This window comes from Melanerpes formicivorus, unplaced genomic scaffold (genome assembly GCF_026170545.1).
Source record: "Melanerpes formicivorus ecotype bairdi unplaced genomic scaffold, bMelFor1.0.p_v2 SCAF_81, whole genome shotgun sequence".
Classification (NCBI taxonomy): Eukaryota; Metazoa; Chordata; class Aves; order Piciformes; family Picidae; genus Melanerpes; species Melanerpes formicivorus.
In genome coordinates this window covers 511,693-536,924 of record NW_027142433.1, presented here as the reverse complement: position 1 = coordinate 536,924, position 25,232 = coordinate 511,693, and the positions used below count along the sequence as shown (strand labels likewise).

The 25,232-nt window shown below is 45.8% G+C and overlaps 1 protein-coding gene across 4 annotated transcripts in view; it reads right to left on the bottom strand.

The window, feature by feature from the left end:
* Window positions 1-25,232, bottom strand: part of DNM3 (dynamin 3) — a 177,655-nt gene that overhangs the window by 38,407 nt on the left and 114,016 nt on the right. For all 4 annotated transcript variants that reach the window (XR_010990628.1, XR_010990629.1, XM_068164571.1 and 1 more), the window contains one exon: window positions 21,453-21,564. Coding sequence is in view for 2 of the 4 variants with exons in the window: in XM_068164571.1 (XP_068020672.1) it covers window positions 21,453-21,564 (112 nt within the window). In the remaining 2 variants the exon portion in view is untranslated. The remainder of the gene's footprint in view (window positions 1-21,452; window positions 21,565-25,232) is intronic.

Here is a 25,232-nt window from a genome sequence, read left to right as displayed (position 1 = left end):
ACAAACCACAGTGCAGGAAAGAACTGGGGCTCCCTTTTTGCTGCTAATTTTAGCCAAGGAATTGTTTATAATCTCCTGCAAAATACATAAAGCCTTATTCTGCCGTAAGCTAAGAGAGAACAGCCCTTCAAAACTAGTTCTTAATTACAGCATTCCCCTGCTAGATGGGACAGACCCAGGCTCCAGAATTGTGTCAGAGTATATGAAGTGATAAAATGAGGATGGGTGAGCTATTTTAAAACATGCTCAGTGACTTTGAGGTCAAAATCCCTGAATTTATAACCTTATGGCCATATTAAGACTCATGGATTATTAAGACCTGCCTGGTATCGTTTCACTTGAGACACTCTGGCTTCAGAGCACATGTTCCCTGCCAGTCTGCCTGCCAAATCGCTGCCCCCCAGGGAGCCACCTTTAAGCACTGTAGACAGGCATTTGGGAGACAAAGGAGATGAGATGCTTCCACTGAAGCAACATCTTCCCTCCTCCTCTCTTTTCCCACAACATTCTGCAAGGGAAGAGCTTGCCTTTCCCGATGGGCAGGAAGCAGCTTGGTTAGAGTCTGAAGGGTCTTAGGCATCAGCGTATAATTGCTCCTGACTCTACCCAGTCTGGAAAGCCAACACAGCTCAGGCCCTGGTAATATTCCCTTACCACAGTCATGTTTTCCATTTGAAGAGGGCAGCTGGACACCTGCTGCTGGGGCACGATGAAGAGCTGCTGCCCAGGAACATTCAGCCTGGCAAAGTGATCGCTCCCGCGCTGTTTTCCTCCCTGCCACATGGGGAGAGGCTGTACAACGACTCCTAAAGCACATCTTAGACTTCATAGAAAAAAACCATATTTGTAATACAATGGTTCTGCTCATGGAACTAAACCACATACAGGCATGACCTTGGAAGGAACCGGCGTTGCCTTTGCTCCCACAGGCTTCCCAGTGCTGCTGAGTAATGCTCCTGAAGTGAGTGCTGACTCCTGATGGCATTTGGCTCTGCAGAGCTGTGGTGCTCTGTACCCGTGGTGGCTTCTTTTCAGTCGTGGTCAACATACATTTTATGGTGGGTGGTTTTTCTTTTTTTAAAAAAGGGCAACAGCTACCAAGTGAGGAGGAACCACCTCGACAGGCTGACCCTGCCTCACAAGTTCATGAGGAAGCAGCTTTTGGGCCTTTCCCCCCTATCATTCTTGACAGTCTACAAAAGCCTTAGGTGTATCTTCCTCCAGAGGCCGCAGCAGCAGCAGCAAGGGCTGCAGGGCTCTGAGGACACTGCAAAACTGCTTGCACCATTTACATTGTTCCTTTTGCAGCTGAGGTGAGGTTTTCTGGGAGGTCACTGCAGAGATGGGCTATTGTTATGGAAAAGACCAGTCTCAGAGGAAGACAAAAGGCTCTTTTCAGGCCAGTGGATTTATTTGTCCAGTTTCTAGAGTTGTATTTACCTAAGCATTACATATTTATTGTTTTTTCTTTTGGATTGCCACGCAGTGACATGTAACAAAATATACTGGTGATGTGTAGATGGGCAGAGTGAAAGTGAAAACATCAGCCACACCAAAGCTCAGCCCATCTCTTGATTGCTGCTGGATTTACAAAGCAATAGACCCAGGGAACAGGCACAAAACAAACGCCTTGTAAAACAGATGCAGTGTAAAAAAAGACCTAGTAAGCAGTTAGTTAAAAACCAAATCTGGTGGGTTTGATTCTGTTCATAATTAAAGCACATTCAGGTTTTAATCAAAAGGCGTTGCAGGAATGGGTGTTCCACTACAGCTACCAAAAGACTAAGAGGCACTTAGAGCATCAGAGAGTCTCCCGTGTGGAGCAGTGCTGAACGGATCCATGTTCCCTGCTTAGGCATTTTGCAAGCGGTTTATGTTTTCACAAAGCCATGGTACTGGACCATCCTATAAGCACTGAAGACTCATTCCTCCAAAACTTCCCTGCCTTGGGCAGAAAACCTTTACCATTACAACAGCAATGCAGTGAGTTCCAAGACCCTTTCTCTCCCTGAGGTCAAGAGATGTCACTCCTTTACTGGCACAGGTGCCCATTACTTACTTGAGAATTGTTACTATCAGGAGCTGGGCCTTGTTCATCTCCAGCTGCAGTCACTAGGACTCTTCCTCCCAACATCCACCAGCATTTACTCAGACTACAGCAACTGCTTTTTTACTGTTCAGGAGTGGCAAAACAAGTTTTAAATCTTTTCCTACAGGTGCTCTTCATGAGTTTGATTTTTAGGCACATGGAATTCCTGAACTCTGCTCTGCACCACAAATCATCCTTCAACTACATCCTGTACTCCTGCATCCCACTCTGCTCCCAGCAAAGCCCCTGGCAAAATTCCCACCAAGTTTAACAGTCCTGTCCTATTCCCGCCAATCTCTAACCAAGGTTAATTTCTTTTCTCCAAGTATAAACAGAAATCAGCAGGTAAAATAGTTTTGCCTAATGTGGCACTAAAGCTGTGGAATTTACTCCCATGTGAAAATGGCACAATAAAGTCATTTGTTTGAAAGTAAATTGAAAACATTCCAGCCCTCTGAGGCTTACAACTATTAGCTTTAGTTTCTGCACAGCACTGTAGAATGTCTGGCATCAAAGACACTTTGTGCACTGCACTGAACTTGTGTTGGACACTGTTAGTGGACCATTAATCACAGAGAACAAAGGTCCCATGCAAACACAACAAAGCACTGATTTTTCACGTGTCCAGCGTGGACTAGAAAAGGTTAACACCACCGTTCCTGGACAGCACACAATCCGAGACATGAAGCGTTGACAAGGCATCTGAGGGGCTGCAGACCTTTTTTGTTTCAATTGATAAATACATATTCCACATTAAACAGTTCTCATTTGTGCCTCATACTCTCTGAGCTTTGACAGAGACACCCCTGAGTGTAACCCAGCACAGTCTGAATTCAGATGCCGCCCAACACCTCCAGCTCTTCACAGCCACATGCAGGTACCGTGTGCAGGGGCAATACTTATTGGCAAGAAAACCTACACCCATGTGAACCATGCCTCACATCAGCCATGAATGACCAGGGCTGGAGAAACTGAAGGCTTACTAACAGACCAGATGGCCTGAGAGAACACAATGTATGATTGGAAGAGGAATGAGAACTGAACCTGAAAGCCCTGAAAAGGAAAGCCAGTCAGTGGCCAGGCCAGCAGCAAAGGTGGCAGGGAGCAAAGACCATGGTCTGGAATCACAGGCTGTATTATGGGATAGCTGATAAAGTCAAAGCAGAAAATGCTTTGCTTCTGCCCATAACACAAAATTGTGAGGTACTGTCAACACAATAGGGGACTGAGCAGTGGCCTGGAAGACATGGATGACTTCAAGGATTGGAAAAACAGAAACAGGATAAAATAATAATTATATGCTGACAGACTAATGACTGCTGCTGTGTGGGACTGGGAGCTCATCAGCTAGCAATAACAGGACAAAGAAAGTTCAAACACCTCTAACTGAGCCTTGGATAATTCTGAGACACTGCTGTGATGTGGCCATGAAAAGGGCAAATGGTCTCTGTTATGAGCAGTACACATCCAGTAGAGACAATACTGGTATGGTACCCCTGCTATTGCCTTCTGGTGAAAGGGACATTTCCTTTTTTCCCCAGGCTGCTTCCTTATTTCCTGAAGGGTAAAATTAAACTGCATGCCCAGAACAGGAGAATTTGATCACAAACTGAAACCCCATTTCAGTCTTTACAGGGTAGAGTACTGCAGTCTTTGAGAGCTCTCAACAGTTAAACTGAAATAGCTCTGCATCTTACATGAACTATATGGCTCTCTTCCTTCCTGCCCTACAAGGTCCTCATCCATTTTCCAAACTCTATTCCCCTGCCTCCAAGCTGGAAAAGGCTCTGCATCAGCTCTCCCATTAAGCTGGGGAGTGTGTCTGGGAGGAAAGAGCAAAGATACCTGGTTAGCAGTCTCTGAAAACTCCCATGCCCATGTTGATTGACCCAAAGCTGCTGCTGCTTACCAGGCCTGGGAAAACAGCACTGTGGCCTTTGGAAAAGATTTCTCTTAAGAAGCCACTAGGCATGGAGACTGTTGTAACACTTTCTTAGTGGAGGCTGGAGATGACTGCATGTTCCACAGGTCTGTGCAGAGTGATTCAGGGAGCCTGCTCAGACCTGAGTAGAGAAGTGGCAGTCCCAGTGTGATTCCTCTCTCTGAACCAGAGGATCAGACCTCTGAATCTTCACCTTCTGCAAGATGGTATGTAGGGGCCTGTCCACAAAGAGTGGAGGAGGGGCAAACAGAAATTGTCCCTGTCAGTACAGCAAGCTGCTCCCATGGCTTGACTTGTTCCCTTCTGTCACACTTTCGGAAGCCTTCATCCAGCATGGCAAGAGGGCATGACCCTTGTGTGGGAAGAGCAGGCAGACGAAGAGGCAGGTAAACAGCTGACCATTATCATGTGGGCTGCTGGTTACAGCTTCCATGCTGTAGAGAAGGGAAGCAAATATCTGAGTTCCTAAAATCAACATTTACATTGCTAAAAGCAAGTTGAAATGGACACTTGGTACTAAATACCACACCTGGGACAATCACTGTGTCAGTGACTAACCTCAGCTAACGGAAGGTTGCTCTGCAGAATTATTGCAGGATCAAGTGACACATCTGAGGATCTGCTACTCCAGCTAAATCTCACTATTTGTCTAGTGAAAACTTTTGGGGTGTTTATCAAAGGGGAATGGTGGATGGGGGTGAGAGGGAGGTGAACTCTTTAAAATATAATTTATTTCCTGGCTACCTTCCTTTCATAAGGGAAAAAGGAAAAAAAAGAGTTCAGCTTAAATTACAGGCATGCAGACGAGCTCTCAGCCCCAGAAGTTCATCCTGCATGTTGATTAATAGTCACACTCTTAGAGCTTTAGCATGAAAAATGAACTAGGCTTCAAGTGAAGATTGCCTGTAGCTAACCACGCAGCAGAATGAACAATTTCATTCTAGCTAAACCGTTCCTGTTCCTGTGAAAATAAAGAAACCCAGTCCCGGGCTGTGAAAAAGACTCCAAGAACTCTGCATGCTTCTTGGTTTACAGTGATGCCATGCATTTTAACACATCTGTATATGCAGCATGTGTTGTTACCTGGGAGGTCAAACACGTGTGTCTTTGGGCACGCATGACTACACACGTGACTGCATGGATAAGCAGAGTACAAATACGAAGGGAGGCCAGGGAGTGGAAGAGAAGTTGGTGAGCATAACCTGGCACTTCACATGCACAAGTGCACTACAGATACAGGATTCCAACTTCACTACCATCTTAGGCTAAAATAATAATAGTGTAATAATGAGGACAAAAACATGTCAAGGAATGGGCTGCAGAGCATCTGCCTGGCAAGATTGCCTGACACAGGCAGGAGCTGTCTGGAGATCTCCCCACAGTTCAGCCCCTGGAGCCATCAGTTGGGCTTGAAATCAAAAGCAGTGGAAGGAGGTAATTAAAAGTGACTCTGCACCACTTGGCTGGCAATACCTGCTGCAGCCACTGGAAGAGAGTGGGAGAGGATTCAGGGCATGTGTCTTTCCAGCATCAGCAATTTCCACCATGGAAACACAGCACCTCTCAGCTTTTACCTTTATGCTGCCAAAGCCAAGCATCAACCTTTTGTTTTAGTTTCAGCACATGAAAAGCAAACTCCAGTTTGGCTAACATCAACAACACATTGTCCCTAAGCCACACACAAGGGGCAGAGTTGAAAAAGCACTGCAAGGTAGAAAGCTGAGCAGTGAAATGACACACAAATAGCCATTGCCACCAGCACTTCAACCGGCTGGACCAGGGGTTCTCAAGAATATGGAGCTGAGGACGGGTGCAGGGGAGGCCATGGGGTTCAAACCATCCTGTTGGCTCCAGGAACAACCGTTAAAAGAAATGAAAAGTCAGATGCCAGAAGGAGCAGAAGACACTGTGTTCCAACTCTGCCCAGCTGAAGGGAAGTTTATATAAAAACAATCCCTTGGTTAGTGACTCATAAGGAAAGAATCCTGCAGCTTTCTTCAGGGAAACCCCAGTAAATAACACGTCTAAAAACACATGAAGACGGTGGTGTCTGTTCCCTTACGATACTCAGTCCACAGGATAAAACCTTTGGCAGCAGAGCGACCTACTGTGCACAGCTCTCTTTGGGAAACCCAAAACCCAGTACAAAGCTGCCGTGGCTGCTTGCAGAGTCTGCCTCACTGCAGCTCTTGTGCGGCGTGGCTAACGCACACCGGGGAGAAATGAGCAGAGAACACTTGTGACAGCACTGGAGAGTGCTTCTCTGTTGGCTACAAGCAGTCATACTCTCAAGGTGTATAACTGCTTGGATTTCAATCCATGCTGCATCTTTTGTACCTAAATATGCTGCTGTGCTACACCCAAAGAGACTGAAAGGGAAGCTGGCTGCAGGCACAGCCCCTCTGGAATACCTCATCAGGCACACGGCAGGCTGTGCAAGACATGGCACCCTGTCCAAAGGAGGCATGGATGGAACTGGTCACGCAGAGCTGCTTTGGCTCTTAGGGGCTTTTTCTTTTGTTTTATTTTTCTCTCTCTTTTTTTGTCAATCAGCACAACACTTGGGAAGCCTCTCGTGTGCTGGTAAGCTGTGCTCAGGCAGAGAGACCATGAGCTCAGTGAAGTAAGTTCATAAAAAATAAGAGACGTGACAGTGGTTGCAAAACAAATGACCAGATCTGAATGCCGTGATGCCTCAACTTGGACTGACCAAAAAAACTTCTGCTGCTGGAGACTGCAGGTATGAACATTAACAAAAGCTTTCTGTGTCAAGCAGAGCTGAGGTTCTGCAGCAAAGCCACTTAGCTTTCGCAGATGCCCAGTAGGATGGAATAGAAAACTGGTACCAACTCCTCAGTAATTCTACCTCACTCTCCAATGAGTTTTCAGCTTGTTAAGTGTGAATGTGGACATTTCAATTTGCACTGGAAGCCTCCCCTGCTCAAAGTTAATCCTTTTCATACTGAATGTGATGTGTTTTAGTTTGTTCCGCTCCCCGTATTTTCTCTTGCTGTGGATCCGTAGCAGACTCCAGAAATTTTCCAGGATATAGCCAGAGAGTTGTCAAAGCAAAGAGCTGAAAAGCCCCTCCCCAGGGGCTGTGGAGTTACCATAGTAAAGCAGTGTTTTAGCAAAATGCTCAGCAGAAAAGGATACCATTGATCATTGAACTATGTTTTTCTATTGTCATTTGGGGATTAAATCTGGAAGGAACAGGATATTTGGGACAATCTTTCAGGTATTTGTGACTATCTGTAAATTCTGGTGGACAGCTTACTGCTCTTCTGTATGTGATGGAATATGTTTTATAAAAAGTTATGAAAGAGCAGCTTAAAGCCCACCAGCACTGAAGAAACGAGAGCTTTGCACAGGCAAACTGCAGCTGCAAGCAACTGCTTTAAAACAGGAGCAGCTTTCAGGTCAGGTAAGCCACTCCAGCATCCAAAATAGCAGATTCGACCAGAAAGAGCACAGGCAGGAATGGCTTTGCCTGAAAACCCACTGACACACAAAAAGGGAACAGGGCACACCGAGTAGTGTCGCATCCTGGCAGTTCTTGAGCCTTACCGGAGAGCAGATGTGTTTTTAAGTGCCCCATTGTAGCTGTCTTGCTTTACTGTAGCGCTGCCCACAGGCAATTACCCAGGAAGCTGGCACTCAGAACCAAGGACCAACAGTCTACAAAAGGAGAGTGAAGTAGTCTCCAGTCAAGAGATGCACATTTGGAAGGAACAAGCACAGATTCCTAGAAACACCTGTGGTTCCCCAGTGGATCACACCAGAAAGATCTGCATTTTGATAGGAGAATGTTGATACTTGTATAGACTAAAGAAAATCCCTTCAAGGCACCAGGGGTCTTTCAAAATACACACACACTCTCACTCTGTCTTGGGTAAAATCCTTGAAGTGGAAGGATGGAGAACTTCATAATCATGCTTACATCTGGGTCAGTTCACAAGGATTACTGCTTCTAGACCAAGTGACCCAACAAACCACTTGAGCAAATTCCCAGTCACACTTCAAGCTAAGATGCTTCCACCAGGTGAGGGCACAGACTCAGATTGAGAGATCAGTTGAAGAGAGTCTGGCAAACAAGCACAACAGGAGGATTATTCACCATTTGTCCCTAAAAGGCAGAAAGAAATCACTGCATACCCAAAAGATGTTAAAGACAGACATCTGAAGACATCTTGCCAAACTTACTCCAAGCCACTCACAACACTGCTTTCTAGCCCTGAAGAGAGAGCTCCCACAAAAGAAATCATGCTCCTTCTTTATGGAATTCATTAGAGACAGCATAATCCTGGATGCCATGGCCTCTGCTAGTCAGAGCAGTGACAAGCAGGTAGTTTGCCTCAGGAGTCTCCATTCCCAGAGGCACTCAGGGGATGGTGACAGATCGTTAACAAATCACACACACAGGGCACTGCTCCATAAATTATTCATCGACTCTCTCATGCCTTTCTTTGACTGCAAGGAACCATCTTTTCACTCTAAGTTTGCAAAGTAGGACCCTGGTCCATGACTGCAGCTTCTAGACAAATAGTATCTATTCACAGTATTAAACCCAGCTGCTGGAAAGGCATCCTGCTGTGCCTTACAAAAGAAACTGTGCAAATGAGATGGAACTAAATAAAAGAAATACACCATGGGGCAGAAACGACAGCCCCAGTCAGCCCCTGCCAGTGCTGGCTCTAGGAAAGGAGAACTTCATTTTAGCTGGACACTAATCAGACTAGAGAAAGCATGGGGAAAACAATGGTTCAAGAAACCCATACAGCACTGAGGGCAACACACCCACTCACGAGGAGTGCAAATTCTGACTCTGGAAGTTGATGCCATTGCCTCCACCGTGCCCGTCTTCCAACCTGCCCATGAGCTGCATTGCTACCACTAAGCCACTTCTGATCATGTGTGTTCACTCACCAGGTGAAGAGCAGCATACAGCAGGGCAGCGTGTGACCGGGAGCACGCAGGGAGAGGTGATGCTTTCACACTGTTGAAGACAGGTGAAGGATGAGCTTCTTGAAGCAGAAGCCTTGATTGTCACAGTACCAAAGGCAACACAGACAGTGCTAAGGACTGCAGACAGTGCTGAACTCCGTGCTCACTGATAGCCTTAACGTCAACATTTTAATCTGCAGTGAGTCCTTAGGCTGAAGCCATTGCTCTAGAAGGGAGGAAGTCCCATAAATGATGGTACAGGGGTTACTTGTATGTACATATAGAGACATACTTTGACCCTCAAATAAACTTACCAGCTCTGGATCATGTGTAACCCCACAGCTCTAGACACCAACACATCCGAGGCTGCCTGCTGGTGTCACTGTTCATAGAGTCAGACTGAAACTAACATCAAAGCCCTCAGCTGAGGAACAGCAAGGAACTGTGACCATAGAAATCCCTGGTGCACAGAGCTGGCAGGAAAACTTCACATCTCTCAGGTTACAGGTGGTGCAAAAGACAGGCTGAGCGATTTGAGGATGCCTGACTGCATGCAGCTGCAGAAGCAGATAAAAGGGTGGCCCCTGCCATTCTGCTCACTGTCTGCGCAGCAGAGCTAAGAGCAATATCCCTCAGTGTTTCTTAGAAGATGCACTCTGAATCAGCCAGATAACCTTCAATTACTCTAAATTAGAACTGTGGTAAAGCAGTCGTTTCCAGGCCATCGCCCTGAGCAACTACAGACTAACTGTACACACTGTTTGTAGAACACAGCTAGGGCCAGCTGTGAGTGGAAAGGCTTCTTTTCACTATATGGAGATTCCTGGATCCTCTGGTGAATATGTAGGTCTGCAGATACAGTCGAGTTTTAAACCACACTACAGCTGAAAGCCAAATTACACTGCATAAAGCTAATTGCAACTGTCTCTTCCATGCTCTGGGTTAGTGTCTTTAGCAGACTTCCCTACATGCCCTTGGGTATGCTGCCACCCAGTACAGAAACTTCAGGTGTTGGACAGATCAAGATAACACTGTGCAACAAATGTGACTGGAAAGTTTGACCTACTGCTTTGTAAAGAGTCTGGTATGGGCCTTACACTCGGTGTCAAACAGCTCATGTAATTTTGTGTCTACCCACCACAGAGCTTACACCTACCCAAATCACTTAACATATGTTATTTTAGCTTAGCAGCACCACCAATGACATATAATTCTCTCTTTGAATTAGAAGTAACTTGGTTATAAAAGAGCAAAAGCAGAGGCTGAGTTTAAAAGGGAAAGAATGTAAAGGAAATGGAGTAAGATCACTTGTTTCTCAACTGCAAGAACAGGAGTCTTAGGAGCAAAGGCATTCAAGTCACCACAGAAGCACACTGACTGAGCACCACACAAGGTCCAGAGTGGGAAAGCCCAGCTCTGCCAGATCAGTGCACGTGGAATATCAGGTGTCACACAACAACAAACAGAAGGACAAAGGCCACAATGAAGCTGGGAAGCAGGGGGGACAGAAGCACAGGGGATCACAGAAGGAGAGTTACATGAGTGAAGAAAGCAGCTTTGAAATGGAGTATTTACACAGAGAACAGGACCTGAGCCCGACTCAGCACGTGGGAAGCTGTTATAGGCCTATTTCCATGAAAAAATGATAGGTAGGAAAGGCCAAAGGAATTCAGGATGAACTATGTATCAGACTAGAGATCACATGTTAGGCTCTGTCCAAAATGGAATCAAACAGCATTCAGTTTCTCCTGACCATTTTGTTTTCCCATATAAATCAGAAGAAAGAAGTGTCTGGCCATACACCAGCTGCCCTCCACCCTCATGTCCAATGACTACATTTCCTGTTACACTGTAAATGCTATGGAAGGGTGAGTCTGGTGATGGTTTTGGCAGAACAAAAAAGTGTTTCAGATTTTTATTTACTCCCATGCACTGCTTGGGAGTAGGTCTTTGCGCAGTTACTGCCTTAGGAGACAAGGGAGGCATGTTAGGATTCTCTCGAAGCCTCGTGCCACCTGTGACTGTTTCCTCTTCTGCCAGATGCCCCTCATGGGTGACTCCATACTGCTGCCCTGTAGCAATCAGACCTTCCCAGCTGCTGCCATTCTAAGACCTGGAGGCACAGGCTGCAGGTATTAGCCTGGAGTCCAAAGCACCTTTGTGGCAGAGGCTGGTGCAGCACGGGCTAGAAGCACCTTTCCCAGCCAACTCTCGGTGCTCATTGACTAGGGCTGGAAAAGCATCCTTAAGAGACTGGCCACCTTCACTGCCTTCCACAGAGCAAATCGCACTGTCTGTCCCGAGTAGGGCTGACACACGCCCCATGATCTGGAATTTCACAGCCAGGCAGTTTTCACCTTTCTGTAGAGCTCCATTGAAATACCTCCCGGTGAAGTGGTTCAAAAATCAGCTGCACCAAAAAGAACAAAGAGCTTTAAAATATTTTCAATATGTGGATGGCTTGCCAAAAGCACAGTAAAGAGCCCCCCATGAACACAGCTCACAGTAAAGAGTCCCCCATGAACACAGCTCACAGTAAAGAGTCCCCCATGAACACAGCTCACAGTAAAGAGCCCCCCATGAACACAGCTCAGAGTAAAGAGCCCCCCATGAACACAGCTCAGAGTAAAGAGCCCCCCATGAACACAGCTCAGAGTAAAGAGCCCCCCATGAACACAGCTCAGAGTAAAGAGCCCCCCATGAACACAGCTCAGAAATAAAAGATGTTTGCTCCTTTCTAAGTTTCCTGGAGTTTGCTTAATGTCAGCAGTGCCACTGAAGAGCAGAAAGGTCAAGCCCTGGGACAGCCACTGAACCCCTGACCCCTGCACAGGCAGTTGCCAGCTTTGCCGGGACTGGTTTTGAAATCATTCAGTCCCTTAGCCTGCATCTTGTTACAGTCAGCACAACTGATGCAATATCATTAATGCCTTCCCCCACCCCCTCCCCAGCACTTTTTTAACTCTCTCTTGCCAGTAAATATTTGACTCTTACAAGAATATAAACCAGGGATCTGTTTCTTAGGGAATATTTGGGTTCAAGGGTTGCATCCAGCTCTCTGTATGAACCAGCGAGTATCTAGGAGAACAAGACAAGGGATTTTATCTGAAATATTTGTCCACAGCCTTGAAAACAAACAGTGAGGTTAGCAAGCAAGGGACTGAAAAGCTGCCTGCCATTTCCTTTCCTCCCTGTGTGTTGGACACCCAGCATACGTGCGCATGCTCCCTCCCTGCTCGCGCTGCCCCTCAGCACCGTGACTGTGCTGTCGAGCTCGGCTCTGTTCACAGCCATGGCTGGAGCACTCTCTGTAGAACTATGCCATTTTTCCACTTAAAAAACACATAAATAAAAATGTAACACTTCTTCATGTAAAAGTTATATTTAAACCCAGCTGGCCTGCAGCCCATTTTAGTCATAATTGAAGCAGGTTCTTCTTTTCCTTCAGTCCCTGCTTGTCTAAAAGGCATTAGCTGGTTGGTTTGTGGAGGGCTTTTTAACTAAGCAAGAAGGGAAAAGAAAGCAAACCCAGAGGCTGCACAGCTCACACTTCTGTCTACACCGTTTCACCCTCTGACAGATCAGCAGAGTTCGCTTTTCAGCTTGCTGCTGTGCCACAAACCCAAAGGAGTCTTCGCTTTTTCTAGTTTAGGAAGTTAACTCCAACACAGCCTCCAGCAACACCCCGAGCAGAAACACTTTCAGTTTGAATCTGGCTGGGACACTTGTAGAGCATCAGTGCAGCCAGTGACTGGCTGAGTCAGAGTTTATGAAGAGCCTTCAGAAACATGGCTGAGTCTGAAAAAAGAAAGCTTCAGAGCCTTATTTCCACACAGAGGCACATGAGGCTCCTGGCACTGCATCTGCAGGACATGTTCATAGTTAACCATGAAAAAGATTCACCCGCAGAGCTCTTGTCACGTATGTAGGTAGAGTGAGTATCCTGACTTAACGAAGTTCCCATTACATCTGGTCTTCCTAATGAAGGAGCTGATCTGGAATCTGGGTTTAGTAAAATTACCCTCCCTCAGAAAAGGAAAAAATGAAAAAAGAAAGACTTCAATCTAAGCAATTAATATGTCAGCAAAAAGTATTTTAAGGGCCAAGATGCAAGCTGACCTGGCACAGAAATATTTTCCTTCTCCTTTCAGAGGGAATTCTGTCTTCCCTAAGAGCAAATTCAAACTGAATTTAATGAACTGACTTGCTATCCAGAGAACATTCCCATGTGCAGTCTTATCTGCACTGGGACATCTCTGCTACCTGAGATGCAAATACAGAACCTCCATACCTCAGTTCTGCATCTTTTGCAGTCTATCAGCAAGCAGAGCAGTGAAAATCATAGCACCATTAAGACCGGAAAAGACATCATTAAGTCCAGCCATAACCTAACTACCATATAAGGAACAATTAGAAGACAGGAACTTTGTAGTCACTTTATCCACAAAAAGCCCATGGCTGGGACAGCAGCACTCTGAGCTGGGTTAGGAACTGGCTGGATGGCTGAGCCCAGAGAGTGGTGGTGAATGGTGCCACAGCCAGCTGGCAGCCAGGCACTAGTGGTGTGCCCCAAGGATCAGTGCTGGGCCCCATCCTCTTTAACATCTTTGTTGATGATCTGGATGAGGGCATTGAGTCCATCATCAGTAAATTTGCTGATGACACCAAGCTGGGGACAGGAGTTGATCTGCTGGAGGGTAGAGAGGCTCTGCAGAGAGACCTCGACAGGCTGGACAGATGGGCAGAGTCCAAGGGCAGGAGATTTAACGCATCCAAGTGCCGGGTTCTGCACATTGGCCACAACAAACCCATGCAGAGCTACAGGCTGGGGTCAGAGTGGCTGGAGAGCAGCCAGGCAGAGAGGGACCTGGGGGTACTGGTCGATGGCAGGCTGAACATGAGCCTGCAGTGTGCCCAGGCAGCCAAGAGGGCCAATGGCATCCTGGCCTGCATCAAGAACAGTGTGGCCAGCAGGAGCAGGGAGGTCATTCTCCCCCTGTACACTGCACTGGTTAGGCCACACCTCGAGTCCTGTGTCCAGTTCTGGGCCCCTCAGTTTAGGAAGGAGGTTGGCTTCCTGGAACGAGTCCAGAGAAGGGCAACGAAATTGGTGAGGGGCTTGGAACACAGCCCTGTGAGGAAAGACTGAGGGATCTGGGACTGCTCAGCCTGGAAAAGAGGAGACTCAGGGGTGACCTTATTACTCTCTACAACTACCTGAAGGGAGGTTGTAGACAGGCAGATGATGGTCTTTTCTCCCAGGCAGCCAGTCCCAGAACAAGAGGACACAGTCTCAGGCTGCGCCAGGGGAGGTTCAGGTTGGATGTTAGGAAGAAGTTCTATATACAGAGAGAGTGATTGCCCATTGGAATGTGCTGCCCAGGGAGGTGGTGGAGTCACCATCACTGGAGGTGTTCAGGAGGAGACTTGATGGGGTGCTTGGTGCCATGGGTTAGCTGTTTGGGTGGGTTGGATTGGTTGATGGGTTGGACACGATGATCTTGAAGGTCTCTTCCAACCTGGTTTGGTTTATTCTAAATAAAGGTTATTCTAAAATAAAGTGTAACAAGTGATCAGATTTTTTGTTTGATGTGGTGAATTTTCTCAAATCCGAGCTCAGCATCAGTGCTGGATGCCTCAGATTGGGCAGAGGTGATTGGCTGACCCAGGGCTTCAGGATGACACAAGACAGACGAGTTTTTTATGCTAAGAAGTGTCGCTGTGTGGGCTGGAGTTTGTTCCTGTTGTTCTGCTCCTTGGATGCCTAGGGATTTGATATCAAACCAGCCCAAGGATACAACCTCTGTCTCATCTTCTAACCCGGCAGCGTTAGCAGTGCGCTGAAGCTGGCCCTCAGCAGAGCATCGCAGGGTTTGCTGTGGTTTTCAAGCAGCAGGCTCCGGAGGGCTGCTGTGGGGAGGAGGGGTTTTATTACCTTATTTTTTAAATGAGAGTGATGCAGATGAACAGGGGAGGAAGAAAAACCACAATGGTGGCTTCAGACACTAGGCAGCGTTCAACTCTTCTGTCTTCAGTATCTGGGCTGAGGCTGCACTGCTCTGTGGAATATTCCTCTCTTCCTCTGTGCAAGACTGCAGAGTGGAGTTCAGGTTCAATATTAGTAAGAGGAGGCTTGCCAACATGTGCTTGCTGAATGAGGTAGGTCTCCATTACCTCATTCCACACGACCCTCTTACAGATTTTATCCAACAAAACCTTTGTAGATCTATTTATCTTTAGCTGTGTGAGAAACCTCACTTAATGACTATGAAACAATAAAAAGCAAAAATATAAATGATTAGTAGTCCGCTGATGATTATAAACCCTCTTCACTTCCCTTCCCCTCCTTCTTAGGAACTCATTAGTCCAATGTTTCTTTTTACTTTTGCAAATCTAAGAGTGCAAAGCTGAAGGTAGAGATAAAAAGCAGCCACACTCTGAGTGGATGGGTAGGTAGAGGACCTGTATGTAGAGCGTGATGCACGGTACAAATGCCACCCTGGGCAGCAGTAGCAGGAGGGGTTCCACCTCTGCTAGCTGCCCAGTAAATATGGACCAGGACAGTAAGGAAAGATAGGCAGCTTTGCAGCATAAAGCTGCATAAGAGAAGCCATCCTCCTCCTCAATCTGTCATTTCTCTCTTCCCCCAACCTCTTCTTAAAAAGAAGTCTTCTCAGCTCTCAGGTTTAATCATTTCATTTTCCACATCACTAGGTACAGAAATGTCAGCAGGCAGCTGCAGGTTAATTCTGTCTAAAAAGGGTAATGTAAGCTCCAGAATCCAGCATGATTGACTCGTCTGAAAGAGAAGTGGGGGACAATGGCACAGAGGAGAATACAAGAGTCCTTACAAGGAACTAGGTCCAAGGATCAGAATGGCTTTCTGGAGATTTCTTTTGGAGTTACCTTCTGGCCGACAGCCTAGCCCAGAGGGAAAACATTTTTGAACCTACAGTAAGAATTGCCCTTTGCTCAGAGTGAAAGAAGAGCTAGCAGCTTCCCCAGTCCTCACACATCACAGGTTTCCCCTACACTTACTTATGGGTATCCTGCCTTATGGAGGCAACTAACTCTGTGTCAGGTGCTACCAGTTGCATCCTCCCTGGAGCACATCACAGCTCAGTCTCTGAAGAGCAGACTCCTGTCTTCCAGACTGTTTCTGCCAGCCCCAGTAGCTCTTTGGTGCCCCATCTATGCCCACCTCCCTTGACAGAGCATCTACAGTCTAATGTCTCTGCTCTGGAGATCAGCTCAGCACCCGCTGCAGCAGCAAAGCCTTAAGTCAGCATATCATAAAGCGATGTTCTGAACACTGCCTTGACATTTTAGTGTACACAGTCAACATTTACATTTCACACTGCCTCCTGTGTAAAGTCCCTCTTTCCATGCCATCAATACACCACTTCTTTTAACACCACCCTGCCCAACACTAAGAGACCCTTTTCTCAGGCAAGCCAACAAAATGAAAGGTTTTTGGTGCTTCTGAGCATGGTTACTATGAAGACAGAAGTGGTCCCAAAGTCTTAGAAATACAAAAATTAAAAGCAGACAAAATTCCACAATCTTCAGGACATTTAAAATCTATGTGACTCTTTCCCAAGCACCCAAGAAATGCTTCAAGCTCACAATAAGATGCTCCAGGCAGTTATTCAGGGTCTAATTTCAACACTCGCTCTGAGGTGTCTTGATGCTCCAGCTATATCTTCTTAAGGGTTAATATACCAAAACAGGAAGAAGGGGGAGAAAAGGCAGCACAAAAGCTGTAGAACTTCTTTCCATGGTATGACAAACTCTCTCTGCATCATATTCCAAAGTGTGGGATGTGCAATTTCCATTCTTAAGCTCAGTAAAAGTGGCATTGAGAAGCTCTAACCCTGGGAACTCTTTGATTGTTAGTTTATCAGAACAACATCAGCAAAACTCTTTTTATGTGCTGCTTACTTTCAAAAACCCCAAGCATGCATATTTCAGTTCTCCCTCTCCACACCCCACACCCTTCTGCTGCTGTCCAGCTGGAACACATCAAGGGTCTAGAAGCCAAGTCAAATGTTGACCCCACCCTCCTCCATCCATTTTAAGGCACCTTCAAAGCCAGTACACTGATCTAGTTCAGCTTAGCCAACAGCACCAGCAAATCTGTTATTTAAGACTTTAGTGCTGGGTTTTTATAACTGCCCATTAATACAAGCTTTGATGTATGGTCAAAAACTCCAGCTGTAATGAGTTTCATCAGACTGCAGTAACCCTTCCTCAGAAGGCCTTTATTATTATACCTTCATAATCCTGGGTCCCAATATCGTTTTATAGTATGCTGAACCGCCTTAAAGAAACAACACTCAGCAACACTTAACACATCTCCTTCCCTGAAATTAAAAGAAAGGGCCAGTGAGAGGTTTCTAGAAGATGCTGTTGCACCTACACTTGAATAGGGTTTGCTCTGCAGAGGATGCAGGCAATAGCTGTGTAAGCTAAGAGCCAAACCCACTTTCCTGACAAAACCTTTGAGACAGGATACGAAAGGATTTTGTAAAAGGCAACTTACTCTGTTGTTCCCCTTTGCAGCAGGGAGGAAAGAGAGAAAAAGAAGAAACATTAGAGACATTAATTTTGCATGCACTCAGCCTCAGTCACACAGCTCTGGAAACAGCTCAGGCCAAACGAGGAGCTGACTCAACGAACATGCACTGAATCTTTTCGTTAGACAGCTTCCAGGGGAGCACACAACACTCACAAAGGATTTAAAACGTTAGGCAAAGTTGTAAATTCTCACTGCTTTCCAAAATTTCCTCTCTATGCAAACATTCCCATTCCACTTTTGCTTCCCTTCTGTAAATCAGGAGCAGCTCCTGGGAAGTCAGTGGACACTAACGCAAGGGAGAAGAAAATGAGGCCTGAAATAACTGAGGGTTGGGATGGAAGCCAGAGGGATTTTGGTGCACTGGTAAGTTGCAGTATGCAAAGCGAGGCGCTGAACATGTCTGCTCACCCTTGCAGGACAGCCACTCCCCACAGCATCCCAATGCAGGGAAAGTTCCATGATCCAATGCTTTTTAAAAAGCAAATACTGAACTTTTAGATTAACAATAAAAAGGAAGAGGGGATGGCATTAGGTGAGAGAGGGAAAGGCATGGATGGCGCTAGCAAGGTGAAGTGTGCAAAGCAAGTTATGGCAAACATCTGTGCTGTTCTTTTTTTCCCTTAATTGTGAGTTTTGCCATGAGCTGGCATGAGCAGTGTGTATTATACAGTGGGAAGTCAGCCAAAGTAAACACCAGCCTGCAGTTGAGAAATACAGGCTGGAAAAGTTAGTCACAAAGTTGTAGTGATTTTTAAACAGGAGGGGGTTGGATGCATCAGTGCAGAGAGCCAGCAGGAAAGTCAGCTGGCAAATGGATATCCTGTTCCAAAGTGAACTGGCCACAGTGTGATTTGTACCAAGCAAGCTGACTTGCATATGCATTGGGAGAATGAAAACACAGATTCATTGCTATCTGGGCAGCTGTCAAATCCCACACCTTGACAAAAGCAAATCTGCTGGGGGAAGGAGGTGACTTGGCAAACGGTAAAAGAAGTCTGGGGCTCATGGAGCAGCGCTGAGGGGTGATTAAAGGTGGTTAAGAGAGCAAATGTATGGATGTGAGTATGCCTCCCCGTGCATGGAGGGGCAGGGAAGGCAGGCAAAACAAAGGGAGGAATGGACTGATAGCTGGTCTTTAATTCTAATAAATTAATGACATTAGTTTAGGAAAAAAGAAAAAGAAAAATTAAGGATCTGCAAGCTTGGACTTGGCTCACAGGATTAAATTAGTAACACAAGCTTCACAACAGCAGCAGTAAGCACTGAGCTCTCTGTGAGCACTGTGCTCACACAATTTTAAGCAGCACTACTAAAAAAACCCAACAGCAAAATTAGTATTTCTTAGTTGAGAGATTTGCCCCTGGTGAGAATTCAGAAGAAATCTCTTTCACTCTGTGACAAAGCTCTACTTTTCCTGCCACCGCAGAGGAACACAGCTAGGGGCAACTGTGTTGGGTTTTACATCAGTGTCCTTGTACGTGGGCAGCAGAGCTGTTGCTGAAAGCACACAGCTTGGCTTCCAGATTGCAGGCTGCTCACGGTGCTCTGGCAGCTACAGCAGCAGGCAGCCTCGCCATGCCCTACTCGAGCTTTACAGCGCTGGTCATCTATGTTTCATTTCTAAGCAGTAATTTTTCTAACCCTGGTGCCAAGACCTTGCATACTCAAAGTCACCAGCTGTGACTTGCACATGAAACAGAGCAAGAAGGTCTGTCTGGAAGGGGCTACGGTTCCTCTTTGCCTTTCTAACTGCAGGATTGCAAAGTTGTGGGGAAGCCCTGCAGTAAATGCAAGCTGCTGCCATTTCCTGGCAGTCTCTTACACTGAAACATGGTCTCTCAATCTCTGAAGGAGAATAAAAGGCTGGGGGAGGTGTTATAAAACTATCACATATTGTAAAGAGGAAGGTAGGAAACTGAGGAGAAGGAAGAGGATTCTAATGAAATTCTGCTGATTTGTATTTAAGTTCCACTGTAGCTTTCAAGGTACCCTGGGACCTGGAGCCTTCGCTCTGAAGAATTCAGTTCTTGAATATCAGACTCACAGTCCACATTTGGAACCCTAGTCCTGTAAGAACAAAGTGCTTTGCAAGACTAGAGGGGCACCAAGCATCTTTCCTGAACAGCTTGGTTGACTGCTGGGTGAATGTCAAACTCCAGGGGTTGGGAACAACAATATTCACTCTTTTTGCAATGTAAAGACAATTCCAGCTCCAAGGAGAACTGAATTTTAAATCCCTTCTACTTCTGACTTTCAAGGAAGTCTCTTATCTTGTATCTAAGACTCCTTTGACAGACCAACTTTAAACAAAACCAATTCTTTATAAACACATTTTGAATACAAAATACTTAGGGGAGGAAGGGGAGCAAGGGAGAAACAGAAAGACAGAAGTTTAGAAATCCAACCAGTCTGTCTTGTTTGAAGATGAAGTAACAGATACAGGAATGAGAGAAACATGCCACAGAATACAAGGTTAAACCAGAGGCAGCAACAGGCTTTCATTATCAAAACCTGAGCAAGAAAAGAATCCAACACCACAGAATGTTGTTCCTAGTTATTAATTAGGTAACCTCTCATAACCTATCCTTGCATAATGCCTTCTGATGCCCTTGGGTAGGAACTGATCTACCTGGACAGGCAACATACTGCAGAGGCACCCAATTTTTTATTATTTAAAAAGGTAAAGTCTTAGACATCTGATAGGTCCCCTGTTTAGGTCCCCTGTTTAATTGGTGTGTTAAGTATTCCTAAAACATCGACATCATCATCACTGTTTATTCCTAGAGTAATTGGGGAATGCAGAAGTTCAAGGACTCTCTGATTTATCTTCTGATGGTAGCCTTGAAATTCAGTATGGTGAGTGGAAGGAGATGCAGACAGAATCACACTGGAAGCCATGGAGGTATCACAAGTGTAAGGGAAACTCAAGGAAGGTGAAGAGACAGGAGACAGCTTGACTCAAAGAACCCTTCCCGTAGCAAACAAGCAGGAAGAGCAGCCAGTTCCATGAGACCCAAGCATCACCTCTCAGAACAGATCTCCTGCTGAAGGAATCTAGTGGATCAGCAGAGTTAAGGAATGGTGAAGCATGCATTACAGAAACTGTCAAAAGAAACTTCCATATGACAGGGAATTTTGCTCTTCAAGTCTTCTCCATGGGTGCAGCTCCTCAAACCTTTACTTGATATCAAATACCAACATCACTAAGCCCCCAAACCATGAAAAGGTAGTTTGGCATATTCAGGTTCTCAGCTTCTGTCCTTTCTGCTAAATTAATAGAGGCTTTTTTACTGTTTCCTGTTCAGTTTGCTCTGCATGATGATGAGCTGAATGAAATTGCCTTTGGAAAGGTTTAGCATGTGTTTCATACACAAAACCCATGCCACAGATCAATAAAATAGATATACACGATCGCCTGGAAGGCTTCTGCCAGGCAGAGCTTAAGGCAGCAAACTCTTCAAGGCACATCCTTACCCTAGAGGATGGTAACAGAAACAATGAGGCTCATGAAACCCCAAGCTGCTCAGATCCAGTGAAAAAACATTTTGGAAGGTTTGGATTTTTTTTGGGGGGGTTGTTTGTTTGGAGTTTTTTGCTGGTTATGTTCTCGGTGGTGGTGGTTTTTGGTTGGGTTTGGGTTTTTCTGGGGGGGTTGTTTGGTTGGTTTTGCTTGTTTGGTTTGGTTTAGTTTGGGTTTTTTTTTTATACTTAGTCTTGATATGCTATTTGATCCTAAAATATTTCACCATGAGTATTTCAAAGGTACCAGGGAAGGGTAGAAGGGCAAGGCTGCCATTTCTTGAGCTGTCTGCAGATGCTTATCTGTTCCCAGGTGACCTGAGGATTCGTTCTGACTCACAAGGAGCAGCTACTGGAGCAGCACTGAGCAGTTCACTTACTGCAGATTTATCAGGATAGACACCAGCTCGCAGCAGAGAGGCCTTCCAGCTATCCACCTCCTCCTGAGAGTCGCAGGCGAGCTCGAGGAAGCGGTAATCCTTGTAAACATTCCTAGAACAAAGAGCAGCACACTGTAAATGCAGCATTTGGCTGCTCTCTACCATGCACACAGCACTTGAAATTAAAATCCTCAGGGATCACACATTACTTGGTGATCGTGTTGGGCAAGAGCTTTCGTGGGACAGGTGCTTGTTTCATCGTTACACGGAGCACTTCAAAATGTCTCAGAATGCTACAGCACCGCTCTGGAAAGAACAACCATCTGAAAGCACCAGGAAACAATGTGAAAGCAAGTTGTCCAGTTTTGGCCAAAATGGAGGGCTTTTAGGACAATATGTTATGGTGCAGAGGACAAACACATTAAGACACGCCAGGAAAACCTCCTGTCTTGTGACTGATTGCTGGAACCAACCAATAGCAAAAGAATAAATTATGCAACTTTTCCCATGCCAAGTCCTTTTGTTGCCTTTGATACCCTTTGTAGCTTTCATACATCACCAGGGGAAAGTGAACAAGGACAATCAGGTGTTCTAAACAAGCAAAACACACCTCTGATGCCTGCTGTCAGAGCAAGAAAATTGGGACATGTTTAAATTGCCCCTCTCACAGATAACTCACACAGATAGGTATAGGGAATCACTTCATGGGAGAAGAGAGAAAGGAGGGAAAATATGCCTGTAGGAAGGTGGCACTTCTAAGCTCTCCAATGAGCAGAACAGGTTTTTGCCCTTATGGTTTAGCCATTAGTTTCTGAATTCAAATTCTATGTACAGACCAGACAGCTATAAAGGTGTCAGCTAACAGCTCTTCCAGGAGAAGGTCCACAAGCCTGGCTGACAAAGGTTAGGAAACCACATTTTGTTAGATCTTAACAGCTACACAAGAATCAATCTTCCATCACAATCAGACTGCTTTCTTTCCTTAGCAAGCTGTGGAGAAGGGGGACACCTAATCATCAAATTATCATCTATCAAATCACAGCATGACAATCAGGGCACAGCCACCCCTGAGCAGAGGCAAATCAGGTATTTCTAGGAGGCTTATGGACTGCATTCAAAACTGCAAAGAATAAAGGACATACTCAGATTTCCTTTCATTGGTGATGCAATTCTCACCAATTTCAGTGGCTACCTCTGAGCAGCCAGGCAGGTGTGCTCAGAACCCAGCTCTCACTGTTCCTTGCAAGCATTCAGATGGAAGATGCCACCAGAACGTGCTGCAGTGCTGCTCAGGGCACACTTGTGCTTCCTTCCCAGGCCAGCCCACAAAGGGACAAAGAGACCCTAGAGGATCAGCTCTCACAGTCTAGGCTAAGCCATTGACACTATGAATGATTGAAGGCTCTGCAGATGTTTACCTTTTTTTATTGATAGAAATGCAAGATTAAACCTTTTTCTCCCCTGACTCCGAATGTACTGATCCTGCCTTAAGGCAAATAACTGCCTGGACAAGGTCTTCAGAAGCCATTCTCTTAAACTGGTGACAGACAACTTGAATTTTATTCAGTTTGCAATATTTTGGAACTCCAAGTCAACATTTACTAAACAAAACGAAGAACTGAAAAAAAATAAAGAGAATTTAAATTAAATTGGGGGGGGGGGGGGGGAGGAGGAATATTGTTAGAAGAAACTTTTAGTGAGATAAGATTTTTGGCTAAGTAAGCAGCTATAACTGTGAAGAACCAGGAAACTGCAATGGTAGAAGGGTACTCTCAGGAAAGATGAGCAAATAAATGCTGTGAAACATAACAGGGAAGTTCCAGAAAGACTTATCCACAAGTGCAAACCAACATGACGGCAGCTTGTGAAAGCATTTTCTCAGGACTGTCATGTTATATATTAAAGCTTTTGGCATTTTGTGACTTGCTGCATGAAGCATAGCTGTGCAGCAAGGGATCTCAGCCAAAAAGGGATCTTGAGCACATGGGAGCTAGTGGTCACAGCATCACAAATTGCCAGCGTTGGAAGGGACCTCAGGGATCATCCAGTTCCAACCCCCTGCCATGGGCAGGGACACCTCACACTACAGCAGGTTGCTCACAACCACATCCAGCCTGGCTGCAAACACCTCCAGGGAGGAGGCTTCCACCACCTCCCACAGCCCTGTGTTCCTGTCTCCCCGTCAAGGCTTTTCACAGGTCTAGGGACAGAGAGCTTATGGCCAAGCAGCTGATGTCAGCAGCTCTGCAAGGCTTCTTGCCTGTAGTATCTGAGAGCTCCACTATTCTGCTGCAGCTAATCTTCCCCCACCACCAGAGACACATTTCAGCATAAGTGAGGAACTGAAGGACACACACACACTGAGCTAGAACTTGTGAGAAGCTTACAGCAGGGCAAGAAAATGGATGCTTGCCTCCCAAATTAGATTCCTTGCTTCTATACTTCCTTTGCCATTCTTTCTTCCAGAGAAGCTCACAGGCACAGGAATTTTTTGAAGGGGAACAAAAAAGCCGGAGTAATTTCTGGAAAGAGGCTGTCCTTTTCTTGTGACTAGTGGCATCTTGCACCGACACATTAGCATGGTTTACTCGTTAGGAGTCCACTGGAGTCCATGGAAAGCTGTAAAACCCTTCCTGAATACAGTTCACATTTTCTGGGTTGTTCTGTCTCCCACCTCTCTCGCTGAAGGTATCAGCACAGAAGCAGTTACTAGTCAATCCTCACCTACTTACTCCACATGGGAGACAGTGAAGGCATGTTCTCATTGTCATCTCTGTAACATCTAAGTGGGAGGTTATCCATCAAAGAGAATGATATAATACAGGATACCAAGAAGCAAAAAGATGAACTCTCTGCAATACAGATCTTGTTGATATTCAGGCATCTTTAAATGCAAAGGGCTGCAGAAATAAAACAGATATAGTACAGAAGAGTAAATGGGAACATGCCTGAAAGTACAGCTCGTGTGCAGTATTTCCCTTGCATCATAGAATCACAGAACGATTTGGGTAATAGGACCTCCAAAGTTCATCCAGTCCAACCCCCTGCAGTCAGCAGGGACATCCTCCACTAGATCAGGCTGCCCAGAGCCCTGCCCAGCCTCACCTTGAATATCTCCAGGGAAGGAGCCTCAACCACCTCCCTGAGCAACCTGTTCCAGTGTTCCACTACCCTCATGGTAAAGAACTTCCTCCTTAATCTCCAACCTAAATCTGCCCTTCTCTAGTTTGAAGCCATTGCTCCTCGTCCTGTCCCTGCAGGCCTTTGCAAACAGTCTCCCTCTGTCCTTCCTGTAGCCCCCTCCAGGAACTGACCCTCTCCATCAGGTCCATGTCCTTCCTATATTGAGGGTTCCAGACCTGGACACAGTAGGGCAGGTAAGGTCTCACCAGAGCAGAGCAAAGTGAGTATTTAACACTTCTAAAACGTGAACACATGAGCAGGGAAGCCACATGCAAAGCTGCAGGCATGCACCACATCTACCTGTGCTGCTTCCTCCCTGGGAGTCTCACCATCATTTAACAGCCTGAAAATGTATCTGCAGTGGCATGACTGGAAACTAACATCACACAAGAGGTTAGCATTACTTATCTGCAGATTGTATTATACTCCAGGTAAATAAACCTCAAGAGCTGCATTCCAGGGGGAAAGAACAAACAAACCAACCCCCAACCAAACAGCCAAACTGTAACCTCAGTAACAAGCAGAAAGCTCAAACCCCAACAGAATTGTGTATGGGGACAAACAGGCAACTGAACTAAAAGCATTTCCAGTTCTGAA